General features: G+C 42.3%; 1 protein-coding gene across 1 annotated transcript in view; it reads left to right on the forward strand.

The window, feature by feature from the left end:
- Nucleotides 1–20066, forward strand: part of malrd1 (MAM and LDL receptor class A domain containing 1) — a 359618-nt gene that overhangs the window by 313694 nt on the left and 25858 nt on the right. Inside the window, exons 34-35 of the mRNA XM_073055307.1 lie at nucleotides 8224–8349; nucleotides 13452–13518. Of these exons, the coding sequence (XP_072911408.1) occupies nucleotides 8224–8349; nucleotides 13452–13518 (193 nt within the window). The remainder of the gene's footprint in view (nucleotides 1–8223; nucleotides 8350–13451; nucleotides 13519–20066) is intronic.

A 20066-nucleotide genomic window follows, 5' to 3' on the forward strand; every position in this document is an offset into this window, starting at 1 on the left:
TTTGTTTGCCCGTCACCCATAATCTCATCCCTCTGGCTCCCCACCTTGTTCCCTTTGGTCCTATACCTTTCCCAGACCTCCTGGCTTCACCTATCACATTCCAGCAAGCCTCCTTCTCCTCCCCTCCCATTTTTATTCTGGCATCTTCCCCCTTCCTTTTCAGTCCTGACAAAGAGTCTCAGCTTGAAAAGTTAACTGCTGAGATGCCCCAGCATTTTGTGTGTGTTGCTTTGGATTTCCAGCATCTGCAGACTTTCTCCCGTTAATTAGGATGTAAATCCTGTTTCTATTTATCTATTTTGAACAAACTGGTTGTAACTTTTCACAAGCACCACAGTATTAAATGTAACATAGAAGCATAGAATAGTGCAGAGTGGAAACAAACCACTCAGCTGAACTTGTCCATGCTGAGTAGATGAACATTAATGTCAATCTTGCACCTTCAATATATGGGAGAACAAATAAGCCTGAATTAGTTTTGACACTACCGTAATTTTTCTACCAGGTCCAGGTCCAGCATCTGTGGTGTGAAGAAAATAGCTGTGATTCAATGGCAGAGTAGAATCTATTGGCCAAATAGTCCAATTCTGCTCTCATATTTTTTTTTGTTCCTATGATCCCACTAGATTTTTCATGCAGGCTTCATAAATGTGGGAGCTGGTGGACCCCATTGTGGTCCCTGGTGACCACATCGGCAGCAAGTGTTGGCTGCTCAAGGAACTCAGGCTCAAAGGTGTTGACCTGGAATCTGAGCATCAAACACTGCGGCACATCAGGGTGGGAGAGATTTACCTGGATTCTCTGTTTCAGGAGGCAGTTACACCCATTAGATTAGCTGCCTCAAATTCGGTCTGCGGTCAGGGACAAGAGGGTGTGACTGTGAGAGAGGTGGACAGTGGGATCCAAGAGACAGTGCTGGAGGAGCCTCAGCCCTTGAGCTTGTCCAACAGGTCTGAGAATCATGCTCCCTGCCTGGATCAGAGTGGGGCCTGAAGGAAGGATGAGCAACCTAACTGTGGCACTGTAGTTCGGGGAGCCATCCAAGAGGGGAGAGAAGAGAAGTGCTGTGGTAATTGGGGATAGTGGTAGTTCACTCTGTGAAGATTGAGTCCTTCTTTTAGTTTACCCTCCAAAAGAAGGTGTACAATTGCTTTATTTTATGTTACCTGATGTGCGTCAAACTGTGTGGTGATCCCGATGTCAACCGTATGAGTTCAGCAGCGTTCATGTCATGCACTGGTAGAATTGCTCAGCTAAGTCTTGGCAATCCAGAAACCAGACACTGAAGGTGGAGTGGAAGTTGTCTGCATGGGGTGCTCATTGCACGCTGGCAAAGCAGGCCGATCAATCATGATAATTTATATTTGCATACAGAATCTGTTTCTAAAGGTGCACCAGATAATGTAACACAAGTGTGAGGCAAAATATACTTTCATTTCAGTTACATGCTGCTTCACTATAGTCTATGATATACCAAGCACTAACATTAAAATGTAATTATGCAGCAGAGTGTAATAAAACTAGTATGATTGCCAGTGAGCTGAATGTTAATGTAAGTTTCCAGCAATCTGAGTTAACTCTTAACCCTGTTGAAGCAATACAGCACCCAAATAAGGAATTAAAATACAATGTAATGGGAGTATACTAGAGGAGTTTATTGTCCATTTACCCCTCCCAGCACTTATCTCCCTTCCCTGCAAGTGGCCTAAGAGCTACACCTGCCTGTTCCCCTCCTCACTCACCTCCATTCAGGGCCCCAAAACAGTCCTTCCAGGTGAGGCAACACTTCACCTGTGAATCTGCTTGGGTCCACTATTGTGTCGGGCGCTCCTGATGCGGCCTCCTCTATATTGGTGAGTCCCGCTGTAAATTGGGGGAGCCGCTTTGTTGAGCACTTCCACTCCATCCTCCAAAAGCGAAACATCCTGGCGGCCAAACATTTTAATTTTAACTCTGATTCCCATTCCTGTTCACACATGTAAGTCCATGTCCTTTTCTTATGCCAGATGAAGCCACCCTCAGGGTGTAACTCCTTATATTCCATTTGAGTAGCCTACAACTTGATGGCATGAACATCGATATCTCCTTCCTCTTAAAAAAAATTCTTTGCCCTCCCCTCTTCTATTTCCCACTCTGGACTCTTAACTCTTTTCACCTGCATATCGTCTCCTCCTTCCTTTTCTCCTATGGTCCACTCTTCTCTCATATCAAATTCCTTCCTCTAGAGCCCTTTACCTTCGCTACAAACCTGGCTTCACCTATCACCTTCTAGCTATCCTCCTTCCCCTCCCCCCACCTTTTTATTCTGGAAGCTTTGCCCCCTTTCTTTCCAGTCCTGAAGAAGGGTTTCAGCCGAAATGTTCATTCATTTCCATAGATGTGCCTGACCTGCTGAGTTCTTCCTGCATTTTGTGTGTGTTTCACTAAGAGTTTATTGTGTGAAACAAACTAATAAAACAATGTGTCATGGGTGGATTCACAGCTTCACAGCATTCTCCATTTCTACTTTGTTACAGTCAGTAGAAGTGATTTACCAACTCATTTTAGCTGCCTTTACACATTTTTTAAAAATACAAAGAAAAATCATTGTTTTGAAAGTTATGACTACTAGATCCATAAAAAACGAAACTCAGGTTGGCAGGCAATACAAGTTTTCGTGTGACTGTGTCACTGAAACAGGATTGTATTGAGGTTAGTTGGATGATTAGCCTCTCCTCCAATTCAAAAGTATGCGGTGCTCCATATACAAACAACACCAATACATTGAATAACATGAAAATAATAATAATAGTTTCAAGATTGTATTTTAAAAGGCCGTCTTAATTTTACCCTCAGTAGCATCTTTATTCCTCTCAATGTTATTGAAATAAATGGCATGGTCCATTTTGTGTTGCAATCCTTCTACTAACATATTTCCCTTTTTATTAGGTCTGGCTGCTGTAGCATGACATGTGAGGACAGCGAGTTATCACCCTGCACTCTCCCAGAAATGACATCAGATCCAATTATTATTTTTAAAGCATTTTGCTTTTCTTTGTGTCTGCTCTGAACTGAACTGAAATCTGAAATTACAGGCATATTGCTCATGGCTTGAGAACTAAAGTGCCATCATTCAGTGATGATTATGATTATTTCCTTCACTCTAATGACAATAAATCATATAATTAGTGATTTCATATTTAAAATGCACACTTATTATTTAAAACTCCGTAGCCCTCAGGTTCGGCCAACATGCGTTTGTTTAGGGGAGGACAGCCTCTGGCCCAGCCAAACTGAGAAACCTTGTTTGTGTGGATTCTGTGTGATGTGTTGCCTGGTTACAAATCGGAACCACAAAATATCAGCCAGTACACCATATGCTATTTAACGATTGAACTTTATAAATCTTAATCTGACTATCGGGTTAGTAAAGAAAATGAAAAGAAAAAGTGCCCATTTTACTGAAACAGTCTAATGTGCACATTAGAGCTCACGGATACGTCCACTCATTCCCCATCGACCTCCGAGCATCACTGATCTCCGGACCCTTGCTCCCAGTCTGCTTCGTCCACCAGTCTACTGACTCTTCCCATTCACGTCCTCTCTCTTCATCTCTCACCAACAAAAGACCATGAAATCCCTGCTCCCAGACCCACAAGAGAAACAACACTCCTCTCACTGGATAGCACACATTCCAAAGCCCCCATTATCTCTAGTCATAACCCAAACATTGCTGCTACAGAGAAACCATTACCTTAGCAGTGAAACATTACAGAGAGGCCATTACATTAGCAGTGAAGCCTCACAGTGTGTTACACTCTCCGCCCACCAAATTTAATCATGTCCTCATTATGTTGAGATAATTCACCAAACCTTCCTGCAAAACACAAAGTCTAATCCAGGTGTAAAAGGCAGTGACATAGCTCCCCAAAACGGCAGGGGTCACATTCTACTCCCCTGGTGCTATATAGGCCAGCCTATCCAGTGGTCTCCTAATTCTCTGCGACCTTCACACCCCTTCACCTAACTCTTCAGGTTCAGACACTACTGGGGATACTTCTGGTCTACCTGGCGAAGCCTCCCCCGACCAATCACTCGTGCCCACCTGCAACTCAGACCCCTCTGTCCCGTGGCCAAGCCCTGCTTCATCCCTTGCAGGGTCCTGCTGCAATCCAGGCTGTCCACAGATAGCGCACCCCCCCCCCCCCGCACTTCACCTGACTCAGTGGGAGAAGGGCTGGAAGTCTCTTCCTCAATCAGTGGGGAGTTAGCAAAAGCCAGCATGTACCACACATCCAGGCCCTCATCCTCCGAATCAGTAACCCTCTCAGGGGTGGGGGCCATCATAACCTCTCCTGCTGTGGGCCCTGCAGTCACCCCACATTTCTGCAAAGTCATCTTACTAGGTGTAGGCTGCAAGTCAGGCTCCGGCTCTGCCTGCACCTCTTGTCCCGGGGACAGCAGGTGGTTCCGATGAAGAATCTTGACAGGCCCACTCCCATCCTCTGGTTTCACCTGGAAAACTGGTAGGTTTGGCATTTGACTCACCACCACATAGGGCGTAGCTGTCCAGCAGTCCACCAACTTATGTTTCCCAGGTAACCCCAAATTCCTTGTGAGGACCCGGTCTCCTCATTGAGTTGGGAGAACCTCACCTTTTGTTCATAGTTCCTCTTATTTCCTGGATTCTACTTGTCAGCCGTGACCCCAGCTAATTCATAAGCCTTTTTCAGCTCCCTTCCCATATCAGACACATACTTAAGATAAGTCTTCAGTGGTTAAGTCACCCTCGTCAGTCCCAAAACAAAGGTCAATGGGCAACCTTACCTCATGCCCAAATATCAGATAATATGGCCAGTACCCAGCAGCTTCATTTCGAGTACAGTTGTAACTGTGAACCAGATGTCCAATATGTTGACTTCACCCGCTGTTCTTGCTGATCTCCAAGGTCCTGAGCATGTCTAGCAAGATCTGATTAAACCTCTCGGGCTGGGGATCACCCATGGATCATAACTCATGAACGAATCTACTCTTGAAATCCTGTCCCTGATCACTATGTATCTACCTGGGAAGGTCAAAGTAAACGAAGTACTTCTCCTATAACGTTTTGTCCACCATAGACTCCCTCTGGTCCTTGGTAGGAAAAGCCTTCGCATATCTAGTATTGGCCGTGTTGCTGGAATCGGGTTCTATTGACAGGAAATCCATACACACCAGGTCCAGGGGCCCCGCACTCTGCAAGTGGAACAAAGGAGCTGCCCATGTAGGCAGAGTCTTCCGCCGTATGCGGCAAATGCACAACTTGCAGTATTCTTCGACGTCCAACTTCACCCGGGGCCAGTAAAACCAGACTCTGAGCAATCCATAGATATTTTCCACCCCCAAATGTCCAGAATCATCATGAAGTAACTTCAAAACAATCCTCTGATACTTCCCCGGCAGAACCAGCTGGCAACGCCAGAGTTGGTCTGGGGGTGATGTGACCGCATGTAAGATCTGGTTCCACAACTCCAACCAAGACCATTCTTTCAGTAATGAAAGCACCAACACCTGTTTCGTCTTCTCCACCTGAGCCATGTCTCCCTTTTCGATCGCTGTCCAAATGGTACCAATGCCCAGATCATCTTGCTGAGCAGCAGCCACTTCCCCAGAACTCAATTCCAGCAGCTGATTTGTCCTCAGAGCAGTCAGGTTACAGTAAAATTGGGGGATGGCTCCTGCCCCTCCTTTTCCTCTGCCTTCATGGTGATGGCAAACTGACATATGGCCTTCACCCCCAGGGCAGGAACGTTCTCCCACTCCTTGTCCCTGACCAGTCCCTCATGTGCCCGACAGGACAAAGCATCAGCATCAATGATCTGGCTTTCCAGCCAGTACTTCAGGCTGAAATCATGGGCAGACAACGCTGCCAACTGCCTGCGGCATCCTGTTTCGCTGAGGTCAGGATATAAGTTAGGGGGTTGTTGTCTCTCCTCTCCTCAAACTTGGCCCTGTAGAGGTAGTCACTCAGCTTATCCACCACCGCCCATTTCAACGTCAGAAACTCCAACTTGTGCATGGGTTAGTTTTTCTCAGAGGGCGACAGATTCCGGCTGACAAACACAACGGGTCTCAACCCGGTGCCCTGATCCTGATACAGGATGCCGACCCCCCCAAGCCCTCTCGGGCCAATATCCTTATGCAGTACATACGGCAATCGGGGGTCCACAAAAGCCAGCACCAGTGCCTGGGTCAGCTGCACTTTCAGTGACTGAACGGCCCCTTCACATTTTACATCCCACTCCGGTCCAAAGAGCTCCGACGGGCTAAGATACTTTCCACCCTTCTGTCCTTCTCCCCCCTCCCTTTCTTCCCCAAGGGAGAGTAACCACACAGAAGCTGATTCAATGGGTGACTCACTTTTGCATAGCCCTTCACAAACCTCCGATAGTAACCACAGAACCCGAGAAACATGTGCAGAGCTCTCACAGTCTGGGGTCTTGGCCAAGTGGTCACCGCCTCTATCTTATCCAGATCAGTAGCTACAGACGTTTTGCAGAACTGGCACTTGTCCAGGGAAAGTTTTAACCCTTCAGCGTTCAGGCAGCCCAGCACCTTCAATAGCCTTGCTGCTCAGAAACAATAGAACCCTGTCTTTGAAGTCGCCACCCCCAGCTATGGTAAGCTCAACTTGTGACTCGGCCCACTCTGCTACATTCTCCTCCTCCCTGACAGTATGGACAGGCCATTGCCCCGCCTCACCTGGGGCACCAATAGAAGTGGGCACTTCCACTGCCGTTACGTCAGCGCTAGTCTGAACTAAAACAAGGTCTGAGCCTGCCATTTTATCAAATCTCCATGCTACAACCACAACTTTGCCAACAGCTTTAACCCTACTCAAAAATAAAATTAACAATTCATCTGGGGTACGAATATCCACCCCACTCAACACGCACGCATTAGTTACCAGTAACCGCATGGAGGCACACCACTGCCCCACCCCGGCAGCATCCATACCAGCACAGACTTAAACACACAACCCTCAGGGCAATCACACAGCATCCAACGGAATCATTCCCAGACGAGCCCCCACAATTGTAAACCTCAGGTACGACTAGCATGCGTTTATCTGGGGGAGGACAGCCTCTGGCCCAGCTAAACTGAGAAACCTTGTTTGTGTGGATGCTGCATGATGTGTTGCCTGGTTACAAATCCGAACTGCAAAATATCAGCCAGTACACCATATGCTATTTAACAATTGAACTTTATAAATCTTAATTTGACTATAGGGTTAGTAAAGAAAATAAAAAGAAAAAGGGCCCATTTAATGGAACAGTCTAAAGTGTATGTTGAAGCTCACGGATTCATCCATTCATTGCTCATCAGCCTCCTCCGAACTTCACTGACCGTTGGACCATTGCCCCGAGTCCACTCCATCCACCAGTCTACCAACTCTTTCCATTCATGTCTTCTCTCTTCATCTCTTGCCAACAACAGACCATGAAATCCCTGCTCAAAGACCCACAAGAAAGAACAACATGCCTCTCTTCATATAGCACACATTCCAAAGCCCCCGTTATCTCTAGTCATAGCCCAAACATTGCTTCTACAGAGAAACCATTACCTTAGCGATGAAACATTACAGAGAGGCCATTACATTAGCAGTGAAACCTCACAGTGCATTACACTCCATTTTCAAATACATCTGTAAAATTATTGATGTTGAGCAAACTCTCACATCCAAGCTGCAAGGGGTGTTTATCACATATAGGACTATATGACAATGGTAAAGTGAGCAAAAAGGAGTACTTTATATCCTGCTGTGGGCCATTAACAGTGGAGCAGCAGACTCCATTTTACTTTTGACTCCATTCTGTCTTCTTCTGAACAGAGCAAAAATTCTCAACCACCACCCCACACACAATGAGTTAATTGTTGAACCTGATAACTAATGACTATGGTGTAATTGCCATCTTTACCTCCATTGTTGGTTAGAAGTTGGCCAGTTTGGCAGGATCAGCTCGCTTTTCAATGTAAAGATGAAGAGTGGAAGGGTGTTGTTCTAGCTGGAGGTCCACAACCAGTACTGATCCAGACGGATCAGTGTTGGGCCTTTCTTGTTTGTGATGATAGTGTAGAGGGCTGTCAAAGTGCACAGCAAAAAGAAGGTCTGAAGTGAGCTTTTACTTTCCTTTTATAATATTAATAAAAAGTATTCACCTATCCTGCCACAATACAGACTAATCTGAATTTTCTTTCTTTCAGCTGCAATGCATTGCTTCAATGGCTCTTTGTTCTGTGCGAGCAGTGGAGAGTGTATCCCACTAATACAGCGATGTGATGGTAATGTCGACTGCAGAGGTTTCAAATCAGATGAATCTAGTTGCTCGGGTGAGAAAGTAAATTTATTAAATTATCTAATTATAAACTTGTTCCTTTTTGATAAATATTAAATTTGATTATTCTCTCACCGATTACTGAGAATAGTGATTTTCAAACTGGTGCACTAACTCATGGTGGGAGGCTAATGTAGAACATGAAATGGTATAAGGCCTCTGTTAAAATCTCCCTCTTCACTTTGAATGTACAGTATGTCCTCTATACTTGATATTTCCACCCGAGAGAAAGATTCTGACTGTCTTATCTACGTCTCTCATAAATTTGTAATCTTCCATTCAACACTCACAAGAAAACAACCTAATTTATCCAACCTCTTCTTATAGCTCATACCCTCTAATCCAGGCAGCACCTTGGTAAACCTCTTCTCCTTCTTTTCCAAAACCTCGGCATCCTTATGACAATATCAAAAAAGCTCCTGATACTGCAAATCTGAAATTTAAAAAGTGCTGTGGAAAGAAAAATAGAGTTAGCTTGTCAAGTTCTGAGACCTTTCATTTGAAGTGTTAACTTCGTTTCACTTGCCACTGATGCTGTCTGTCTTGCTGCGTGTTTCCAGATCTTCCGTTTATTGTACTAAGATTGTAGAGTGCCTGTGAGACCATAAGACAAAGGAGAGGAATTTGGCCATTCCACCCATCGAGACTGCTCTGCCATTCCATCATGGCTGATTCAGGATCCCTCTCAACCCCATACATCTATCTTCTCGCCATATCCTTTGATGCCCTATCCGATCAGGAAACGATCAACTTCTACCTTAAATATACCCATGGACTTGACCTCCATTGCAGTCTGTGGCAGAGCATTCCACAGATTTACTACTCTCTGACTAAAAAAAATTCCCCCTTACCTGTTTTAAAGGGTCACCCCTCAATTTTGAAACTGTGCCCTCTACTTCTGGATACCCCCACCATAGGAAACATCCTCTTCACATCCACCTTACCTAGAGCTATCAATATTTGGTAGGTTTCAATGAGATTCCCCCACATTCTTCTAAATTCCAGTGAGTACACACCAAAATCTGCCAAATGCTCCTCGTACATTAACTGACTTCATTCTGGAATCATCCTGATGAACCTCCTCTGGCCTCTCTCCAATAACAACCTATCCTTTCGGAGATATAGGGCCCAAAACTGTTGACACTACTCCAAGTGTAGCCTGACTCATGTCTTATAAAGTCTCGGCATTATTTCTTTGTTTTATATTCTATTCCTCCTGAAATAAATGCCAACGTTGCATTTTCCTTCTTTACCACAGACTCAACCTGTAAATTAACCTTGTTGGAGTCTTGCATGAGGACTTCCAACTCCCTCTGCACCTCTGATATTTGAACCCTCTCCCCATTTAGGTAATACTCTGCACTACTGTTCCTTTTACCAAAATGCACTATCGTACGTTTCCAGCACTGTATTCCATTTGCTACTTTTTGGCCATTCTTTCAATTTGTTTAAGTCCTGCTGCAATCACATTGCTTTCTCATCACTATCTACCACTCCACTTAACTTTGTATCATCTGCAAACTTTGCCACAAAGCCATCAATCCCATTATCTCAATCATTGACAATGTGAAAAGCAGCAGTCCCAGTACTGACCCCTGAGGACCACCACTTGTCACCAGCAGCCAACCAGAGAAGGCCCCTTTTATTCCCACTCGCTGCCTCCTGCCTGTCAGCCATTCTGCTAACTATGCCAGTATCTCTCCTGTAACGCCATGGGATTTTATTTTGGTAAGCAGCTCCATGTGTGGCACCTTATCAAACACTGTCTAAAGATCCAAGTAAATTACGTCCATTGACTCTCCTTTGTCCACCCAGCTTGTTACTTCCTCGAAGAACTCTAACAGATTTATCAGGCAAGATTTCTCTTCACAGAAATCATGCTGAATTTGACTTATTTTATTATTAGTTTCCAGGTACCTTAATGCCTCATCCTTAATAATAGACTCCAACATCCTTAATAATAGACTCCAACATCCTTAATAATAGACTCCAACATCCTTAATAATAGACTCCACCACTATGGTTAGGCTAACTGGCCTATAATTTCCTTTCTTTTGCCTTCGTCCCTTCTTAAAAGGTGAAGTGACATTTGTAATCTTCCAATCCTCCGGGACCATGCCAGAATTAAGTGATTCTTGAAAGATCATGACCATTGCATCCATTATCTCTTCAGCAACCTCTCTCAGGACTCTGGAATGTAGTCATCTGACCCAGGACCTTATCTCCTTTGAGTTTGCCAAGCACTTTTTCTTTTATAGTAGCAATGGCATTCACTCCTGCTCCATGACACTCACAGACCTCTAGCACACTGCTAGGGTCTGCGAACATTGATGCAAAGTACCCATTAAGTTCATCTGCCATTTCTTTGTCCCCCATTACTACCTCACCAGTATCATTTTCCAGTGGTCCAATATCAACTCTCACCTCCCTTTTACTCGTTATATAACTGAAAAAAATTTTGATTTCCTGCTTTATATTATTGACTAGTTTGCCCTCCTATTTAATATTTTCCCTTCTTATAGCTTTTTGAGTTACCTTTTGTTGGATCTTAAAAGCTTCCTAATCTTCCAACTTCCCACTCACTTTTGCTACTTTATGTGCCCTTTCCTTGGCTTTTATGCAATCCCTAACTTCCTTTTCATCCATGGTTGCCTATCCCTGCCATCTGAGAACTTCTTCCTCTGTGGGACATACCTTGTGAACTATTGCCAGAAATTCACCCATCTCTGCTCTGCTGTCACCCCTGCCAAGTATCCTCCTCCGATCCACCTGGGCAAGCTCCTCTCTCATACCTTTGTAATTCCCTTTATTCCATTGTGATATATCTGAGTTATGCTTCTCCCTCTCAAATTGCAATATGAATATATTATCATCACTGCCTCCTAAGAGTTCTTTTATGCTAAACTCCCTAATAAGATTTGGGTTATTACACAACACCCAATCTCAGACAGCCTTTCCCTGGGCAGGCTCAAGCGCAAGCTGCTCTAAAAAGCCATCTCATAGGCATTCAACAAATGCTCTCCCTTGCGATCTGACACCAACCTGATTTTCCCAATCCCTTGCATATTGAAACCCCCCTTTACAATTGTGTCATTGTCCTTGTTACATGCCTTTTGCCACTCCCTTTGTAATCTTAAACCCACATCTTGGCTAATATTTGGAGGCATATATATGGTTCCCATAATGGTTTTCTTACCCTTGCACTTTCTTAACGCCACCCACAAAGATTCAAAATTCTCTAACCCTCTGACCAGATAAAAATTACTCCATTCACACCACAGCCTATGCCTTCCTGCCTGACCTTTCGATGCAAAGTATATCCTTTGATATTATACTCCCAACTATGACCTCCTTTCAGCCACGACTCAGTGATGCCCACAACATCATACCAACCAATCTCTAATTGTGCTATGAATTCATTCTCCTTATTCTGAATGTTACGCGCATCTAAATACTACACCTTCAGTCTTACATTCTTTGCCCTTATAAATTTTGCCTCCATGGTACAGTTTAACTCTTTGCACTGACTGCATTTGTACCCAATCATTGGCTTGTCCTTCCATATATTCATGTTACACTCATTGTCTACTTGGAAACCTGCTGGCTCATCCTCAGCTCTATCATCCTGGTTCCCATCCTCCTGCCATATTAGTTTAAGCCACTCTCAGCAGCTCTAGCACATCTGCCCGAAACGTACATACTAGAAGAAGTCCCAATTATCCAGAAATCTGAATCTGCTTGAATAATATTGTGATAATTTAGTTAGTATGTTCAAATAAAAATACATACACTGCACTGACTTGGGTCTCCTTGGGACAGCCTTAGGTCCTTAAAAGGAATGGTATGGGAACATCAACGGTTTCTAAAGGGACATGAAGAATATTTTACAGTATTTGAACATGGAGTTTGCATTCAAAAAGAGAACAGTTTCTCAACCTTTTTGCCCTGGAGGAAACCATGAAATAATTTTCAGGTCTCAGGGAACCCATGTAGGTTAGCGTAATCAGTAAGTTGTAGATATAATAATCCAAAACTAATTGTCAGTGCTCTTTTGAGTAGAGAATTAATTTTTAGCCAACCTTTCTTGTAAAAAATAGGTAGTTAACTTCAGTTTACATTTCTTGAAATTAATCTCTTCCTTTTCCTTTCATAAATTTTAAAAACTCATAAGGAAAACATAATAAATTTCTGTTAAATAACTGGCTTAAGCCAAAAAGGGCTATGATTTTTCTCAAGGTAGGCTCGGTAGATTTAACTTAAGTAAAGATTGTAATTGATTTTAATTAATGCTATTTACAACATGAAAATTTATTCACAATGTTGAATACCAAAGTTACTAAAAAACCACAAGCCAAAGCAATATGAATAAAAATATAGCCTAATAAGACGCAATGCTATAAAATATAAGAAAGAATGGCATAATAAATAACTAAATGAGAGAACCGCAAGAAAATACAAAAACTTCGCAATACAATTCACTTCTAACCTACACAATCCACCTTTTGCAATGTTTACAACAACAGAAAAATGGTGGGCCAGCAGCCAAGTTTCAGCCTGTTAAAATTACTTCTTTATTTCTTTAGTATGAAAATTTCTCTCCAATTTTCCATTACACCAGTAGTTTGTTAGCTCCCATAAGTCATTCGGCGGTGCATAAGAAGAAGTTGTGGGGAGGTAATTTGGGAGGTAGAAGCTGACATCACAGCCCAACTTGGGCAAGTCCATACACCACCAGGAAAATGCACTTCATGCTCCTTATAAGCCTACTGTCCTCCGTACCGTGCAATACCGTGCTCACCAGTTATTAACGGCCTCCACTATTTCACGTCAAAAACTGAGAATGGACTCAACCAAGTAAACGTTCCTACTGCGCACTACCATACAGGGCTGAGAGACCTCTAATGAGGCTGCTCGGTCACTGCCCACCACTGCGAGTGCTAACATCGTGCGTCAGATGAAGTTCAAAAGATGATGCTTATTTTTTTAAATCACAACCTCTCGCAGAACCCTAGCAACCTCTTGTGGAACCCCAGTTGAGAAACACTGCTCTAGAGATAAGTTTATTAATGGAACTGACAGTTCTTTCTCTTGTTACAGAATGTCCAAATGCTTATTGTAGAAATGGGGGAACATGTATCATTGTTAACAGAATTGCACTGTGCAAGTAAGTGTTTGTGTAGTCACTGCAAGATACTGCAAATGCCTAATAAGAAATATAAAAATTCATCCTTCATCTCCCTGTGTCATTTATGCAAATTGTCAGACTCAAGTAAATTGCAGAATTCTGTGAAACCATCTGTTCTTATTACAAATCCAAATGTTTGTGGTTTGTATTCTTGTGTTGCTATAATGTTACAGATGTCACTTCAGAAAGAGGTCACTTTGACAAATTTGCAAGCAGGTATCATTGAGTTATGCCAACAACTCCGCTCAATTTTTTCCTCGTCCTTTAGCTTTGGCTAAGATGTTTTTTTTTTTGTTGTTATTTGGTGGAAAGACTCACATTGCTTTAGTGAGATCTTTGTGATTTTTCAATGGAGTCCACTCAATAATTGTACTTTAAGCTGCAGAACTTCTGATGTATCCTCGGAAGCCAGATTTAATTCCAACACTGCATACACAACTCTCATTGCATACATAAATTGGATAGATGGCCTGAGTTTCTTAACATACTCATGGAAGACAAGCAAGTAGAGAACATTTCCTACCACCAGCCCTACTCTCATGCACGCACACACTCAGACACTCAAAGGAGAGGATCAGCACAGGGTTCACTGGCAAGAGCTGACAATAAGGTAGAAGAAGGTTTACTGGCCAAGCTGGAGATTGTTCATCTTTCCAACAACACTGCATAACAATTTCTTCATCCCCTCTCTCACTATTCTCAACAATTCCCTCATATGAAATAAAAAGAGGAAATATTGCAACTACGCAGGCAGCATTGGTGGAGAGAGAAATAGAGCTAGCATTTGAGGTCAATCACTTTAACAATTTCCTCCCAATAATTTAGGTTGGCAGTGACCCACTATTCTTGATCATGTCTTGACTTCAAGCCACATTGATACTAATGGAAACCTCCTCAAACATCTCTTCACATACACAGCAAGCACCTGCTCTCTTTTCTAGTATCACTTTTTATTGATGCCATTGAGTTCAAGATTTTCCAAGGCTCCTTGATGTCAATCTCACATCACATCTGCAATTCACCTCTTTGGTTCATGTTTAAACTGAGACAGTGATGAGGTCTGTGACCTGGTGAAACCCAATTACATGTGTGGGTACAGGTTTTGTTAAATAAATGCCACTTGATTGTACTATCAATGAGACCATCCTTTTTTTTTTGCTGATAATTGGAAGTAGTCTGATAAGCCAGAAGTTAGTGAAATGTGATTTGCCTTGTTTTTAATGAATAGAATATATTCGAGCAATTTTGCACATGGTCAGGAAGATGCTATTGTTGAACTGTATTGTAGCAGCTTTGAGGATTACAAAGAATGAATCATTAAATGTCCTGCTTAACGCTGACAGTAATGGCATAATGCCTTGTTAAATCCTGACCTGCTGCATCTTTTAAATTTCCAGCATGCACTGTGTTTCTTTTTATCTCATAGTTCTTATAGTTTTAAAACAGCTTTTCAGCTGTTGTTTTCATTTATCCCCTTCAGTCTATCTCCTCAAGACAGATCTGATGTGATAACAAGTGTTCACTACTCTGTCTCAGCCAGCACCACCACTATTTGTGTCAATCAATCGCTCTTGCATTCCTTTTGTATTCACCCCTGATCCCACTCAACTTTAAAAATGTTGGATTTCTGACTTTTCCTTGTCCAAATGAATGAGCATCAACCTCCAATATTAACTCTGTTCCCCTCTCCACAGAAGGTGCCTGACTTACTGAGCATATGAACAGACCACTTATTGTTTTCATTGCATATTTCCAGCATTGGAGCTTTTGTCTATCCAGAATCTATTGCCTTAAAAGTAAGGAGGATGAAACAAAGTCACTGGGCTTTAAAAAGGGAGCTAGGTGGGCACTTGAGGAAATATGATTTGAAGACAATGAGAAATGAGTACTTAGTAACAGTGTCACAATGGCATAGCAGTTGGAGCAATGCTATAACAGCTTTGGGAGTTGGTGTTCAGAGTTCAACCCCAGCTTTATCTGTAGTCCATCCTCTCTGTGGAATGCAAGGGCTGTGTCCAGGTGCTCCCGTTTCCTCCCACAGTCCAAAGACCTCCCGATTGGTAATTGTAAGTTGTTTCACGATTAGGCTAAGGTTAAAATGGGGGTTGCTGGGTGACACAGCTCGGCAAACTGAAAGGACCTATTGCGTCCTGTATTTCTAAATAGATAAATAAATATAAATTTAAAAACTTACAAGATCCTCTTCTGTGCAGCTAGAAAATTTCCAAAGAAATGAATGGCACTGAGATCTAAAAGCAGGGCTAATGTGGTGTAGGCTTCAAAAGCAGGTTTTCCAGTTGATCTCATGTGGTGCTTAATAGCAGAATAGACTGACAGAATGACCAATAGAAATTTGCTAACACGAGGAAATCTGCAGATGCTGGAAATTCAAGCAACACACACAAAATGCTGGTGGAACACAGCAGGCCAGGCAGCATCTATAGGAAGAAGCACTGTCGACGTTTCAGGTCGACATTTCAGCCCAAAATGTTGACAGCGCTTCTTCCTATAGATGCTGCCTGGCCTGCTGCGTTCCACCAGCATTTTCTGTGTGTTGGTTAAATAGAAATTTGCTTTCCCTTTTTGCATGCTTTTTCACCAAATTCATAAAGTTGCTACCATTTCTAGAATAAATGCTTCACAGGGACTGCTGCTAACTTAAATTTGAAATCAAGCCTCACCAAAGATAACCTAAACCCTAGCACAGCAAGCAGAGCGGTTACCTCAAAGCTCGTAATGACTTGGGTTCAACCCTGAAACTGCTGTCTGTGTGAAGTTGGCACGTTCTCCATGTAGCTATGTTGGTTTCCTTTGGGGACACCAGCTTCCCCTAGATCCCAGAGAGAGGTGAGTTGGTAGGCTAATTGGCCTTTGTAAATGACCCTAATGTGTAAGTATGTGTTAGAATCTTGGGGGAGGTAATGGAGATGTAAAGATTGTTTTTTCAAAAGTGGGATTAGTGCCAGGGTGATTTTTGGTGGGAGTTCAGTGGTTGGTACGGACTTGGTGAACCAAAAATCTGCTTCTCTGCTAAATACTCTGTGACTGAGACTCCATAAAGAATATCAAAGAAAAAGTCCAATCTAATCATTGACTGGGACATGACACAGCATTTGCAGCCGGGTAAGCTTAAAGTAGTTTCATGGGAGAATGATAGACAGTGTAAAAGAGAAAAAAATGAAATTGGATGATGAAGATTGAGAGAGGAAGAATGAAAGAGTGCCAGATAAGTAGAAACACCATTATATAAAAACTAAGACTCAATATTTTTTTCTCTTTGAACAACAACACAGAGTTCTAAAAGTAGGAACCATTTATCTTATGACACATTAAATTATTGTTGTCAAATTTATTTTCAAACCTATCACCAAGGGAATGTGGATATATGGCCCCTTGAAGTTTTTAAATTCCGTCAGACCTGATTTCCCTGGCATTTTCCTGCAATATCAACAATACTTTTATAAAAGAGTCTGGAGAGATTAGTATACAGCATTAATATTCATTCAGTGATGACAATTTTCCCTTTAAAATTTAAAGAACTTGGCTTATAACACAAGCTGTGTTGGATTTCCTCCAGTGTATTGTTTTTGTCCATTTATCTTCTGAATTCTAGGTGAATAATACAAATTATTGTTTTACTAACTTTTAAACCATAACTCCTTGTTGAATTTCCCATGTTTTAAATTATAATACCTTGTTGGTTCATGCTAGCTGCAATACCTAAAAAGTGGGGCCTTAAAGTGGTCAGTGTTCCATAATATGAATATTTTGGTTTAGCCTTTATTTTTACTCATAACATACAAACATATGAACATGGAAAATAACGAGCAGTAGTCAGCCACTTGGTCCCTCATTCTGTGCCAGTGCTCAAAAGTTCATGGCTGGTCTGACTGTGATTCCTTTCTTCCCTTATTAACCAAGATCCTATCTACTTCTGCCTTAAAAAAATATTCATTGACTCAACTTCAAAATTCCAAAGACTTGCAGCTCTTGGAGAAAGAAACGGAACCTGTATCTGTCTTAAGTGGGTAATCCCTTAATTCCAGTGTCTCCTCATTTCAGATTCTTCCACAAGAGGAAGCATCCTCTCCAAATCCACTCTACCAAGACTTCTTGGGATTTTATATATAATTGAATCAAGTTACCTCTTATTCAGTTTCAGTTTCAGTAGATAGAAGCATACCCTGTCCAACCTTCCTTCAGAACTTGCCCATTTCAAGTAGTTATTAAATCTTTTTTGAAATGCATCCTGAGTGTTTCCATTCTTAATTAATTAAGAAGACCAATATACACACCAGTAGCCCCCTCACCAATTTTCAAAAGCACTGGTGCAACCCCTCTGCCCTTGTGTTCAATACCACACTCCAGCTCCCATGAAGATGTTTAGTGCCAGTAGGTAGACCATGTGCTCTGGAAGCTCTGCCAATTGTACCCATGCTAGGAATTGTGTAGCAATAGATCCTTCAAAGGGATGCCTCTGAAGTATGATAGACATATAATTTTATATCAGAAGGACACTAAGTTAACAAATTTCATGACATTTGATAATAAAATCTGATTCTGACTCTGATGCATTTTCTCCCTGCACAGGACTTGGCACACCCTCTATCACCCCTTTGCTCTGCCTCTCTCTTAAGAATTTTCCATCTGGGCTTGATTGGAATTGGGCTCATACTCCACTGCCAATGTGATGCTAAGTCTTTATTCAGCTACTTACTAATAATACAAATATAATGAAGTTTAAAATAATTGCTCCTTGGTGTTATGAAAATTGGTCCTAAATTATATATTTGATCCAATATGTATACAGCACAACATGGGCTGAATTGCTGATCAAAGGAGTACTGTCCCATAAATTGTGAGATAAAGTTTGACACTCTTTTGCCTCCAGTTTCATTGAGGTGGTGTGCCTCATCAATAAGCAACTCAAGAGCTTATGAGATGCAGCAAAACCTGGGGCTGCACAGTTCGGGTTGTCCCCTCACTTCATCCTCCGTCACTTCCTGCCTTGGCTATGTCAAGTTTAGTTGGTGTTAAGGGCTGTGCACTCCTTGTATCGGGGTTGCACTGTATGTTATGGCTCACAAAGATCTCCACGAGATGCAGTTTCAGTAAACCCAACAGCCAATCTTGTTTATTTAAATTACCTTCCCTCTCTAAAAGCACTCTCTTGGTCACAAGCTGAAAATGGATGCCTTTACAATTTTACCTCCAAGCAAAGTCTGTAAATTAAATTGAAACATATTTTACTCTATGACCAAGTAATCAACTTTGGTGGTGTTCTTCTCTCCAGCTCATCGGTAGCGTTTGTGTTTGTGTCTGCAGCGGGGTGTCATTGGAGAAGAGTCCAGATGGCCTCAGCCATTTCTAGCCCCAAAAGACCACTGTGTGGACTTCATCACCCCAGTGTGGATAGCAGCAGGGGCTGGTAATCTGTCAGCCAGGCATATAGAACAGCTGGGCTGCAAGATGATTGATGATTTCCTGAAAGGGGGGAGAAATTGCAGCTCCATGGAGCCATTTCTATAGCCCAGGGACAGTGCTACAGCAGTGTTTCACTGGAGGGTAGGTTTCTGGACTACCATGAAAGTCAAAATAAAAAAAATACAGATGCTGAAAATCTAGACTGAAAAGCAGACAATGATGGAAATACTTTGGAAAAGAGGGACAATAAGTCGGTAAGTTGCAGGGATTGGGATGTCTGTAAAACCATGAAACCCCTTCGCAGAAGTTTCTCTGTGCACAGAAAGAAGGACAGTTGCTTTAGTTTCCCTGGCAATAAGCTGACCTGGAATTCCACTAGTACAGCAGTCAGTCACACTCCGGTAAAGCTGTGGCATCAGGTTTAAGGTGCCGCAGTGAGGCTGTGTCTGCAATGCTGAAACAAGTAGCTTACAACTTCAATGCCATGAAATGTTGGCTCCAAACCCTTCATTAAACTGGTGCAAGACTGTTCTGTGCTTCTGGTAACTCTACATGGTTTTATGATAGGTTTTAAGCACTTTGCTAAGTATATCGATCAATTTTCGTTGCAAGATTGCCCCCATCAAAGTTCTTATTTACATCCTTCATTGGAGAATACCTGTGACCTTGCAACTGTTTTACCTGGATTACCCTAATGTTCCTTTACCTAGCTTGCCCTTGCTGCAAGTCGCTTGCAGCTAATCTCTCCCCATCCTATGTTGTGCAGGAAGTGCGTCTGCATCTTCCGTCTCGCATTCTTGTGCTACCTGGAAGGGGATTGGCTGAAGAATATTATAGAGGTGCAAAAAGGAGAAGGGAAAAAGTTGTTGGATCTGACTGATGAATTGTTATTTTCTGTGTAGTTTGACAATTATTTTATTTGACTGCTTGATTTTTATAAAGTTACTTACTATATATATAAATTCTGGAAGCTTCTCTTGGTGTTGCATTATTTGAATGGGGATATTTCAAAGGTTGACTCTTATCTATGCATTTGAATGGATTTTTTCATATCTATGTAGTATAGCCATCTTAGTTCTTTTTGGTTATAAGTCCTTTTGTTT

The sequence above is a fragment of the Hemitrygon akajei genome, chromosome 8 (assembly GCF_048418815.1).
Source record: "Hemitrygon akajei chromosome 8, sHemAka1.3, whole genome shotgun sequence".
Lineage (NCBI taxonomy): Eukaryota > Metazoa > Chordata > Chondrichthyes > Myliobatiformes > Dasyatidae > Hemitrygon > Hemitrygon akajei.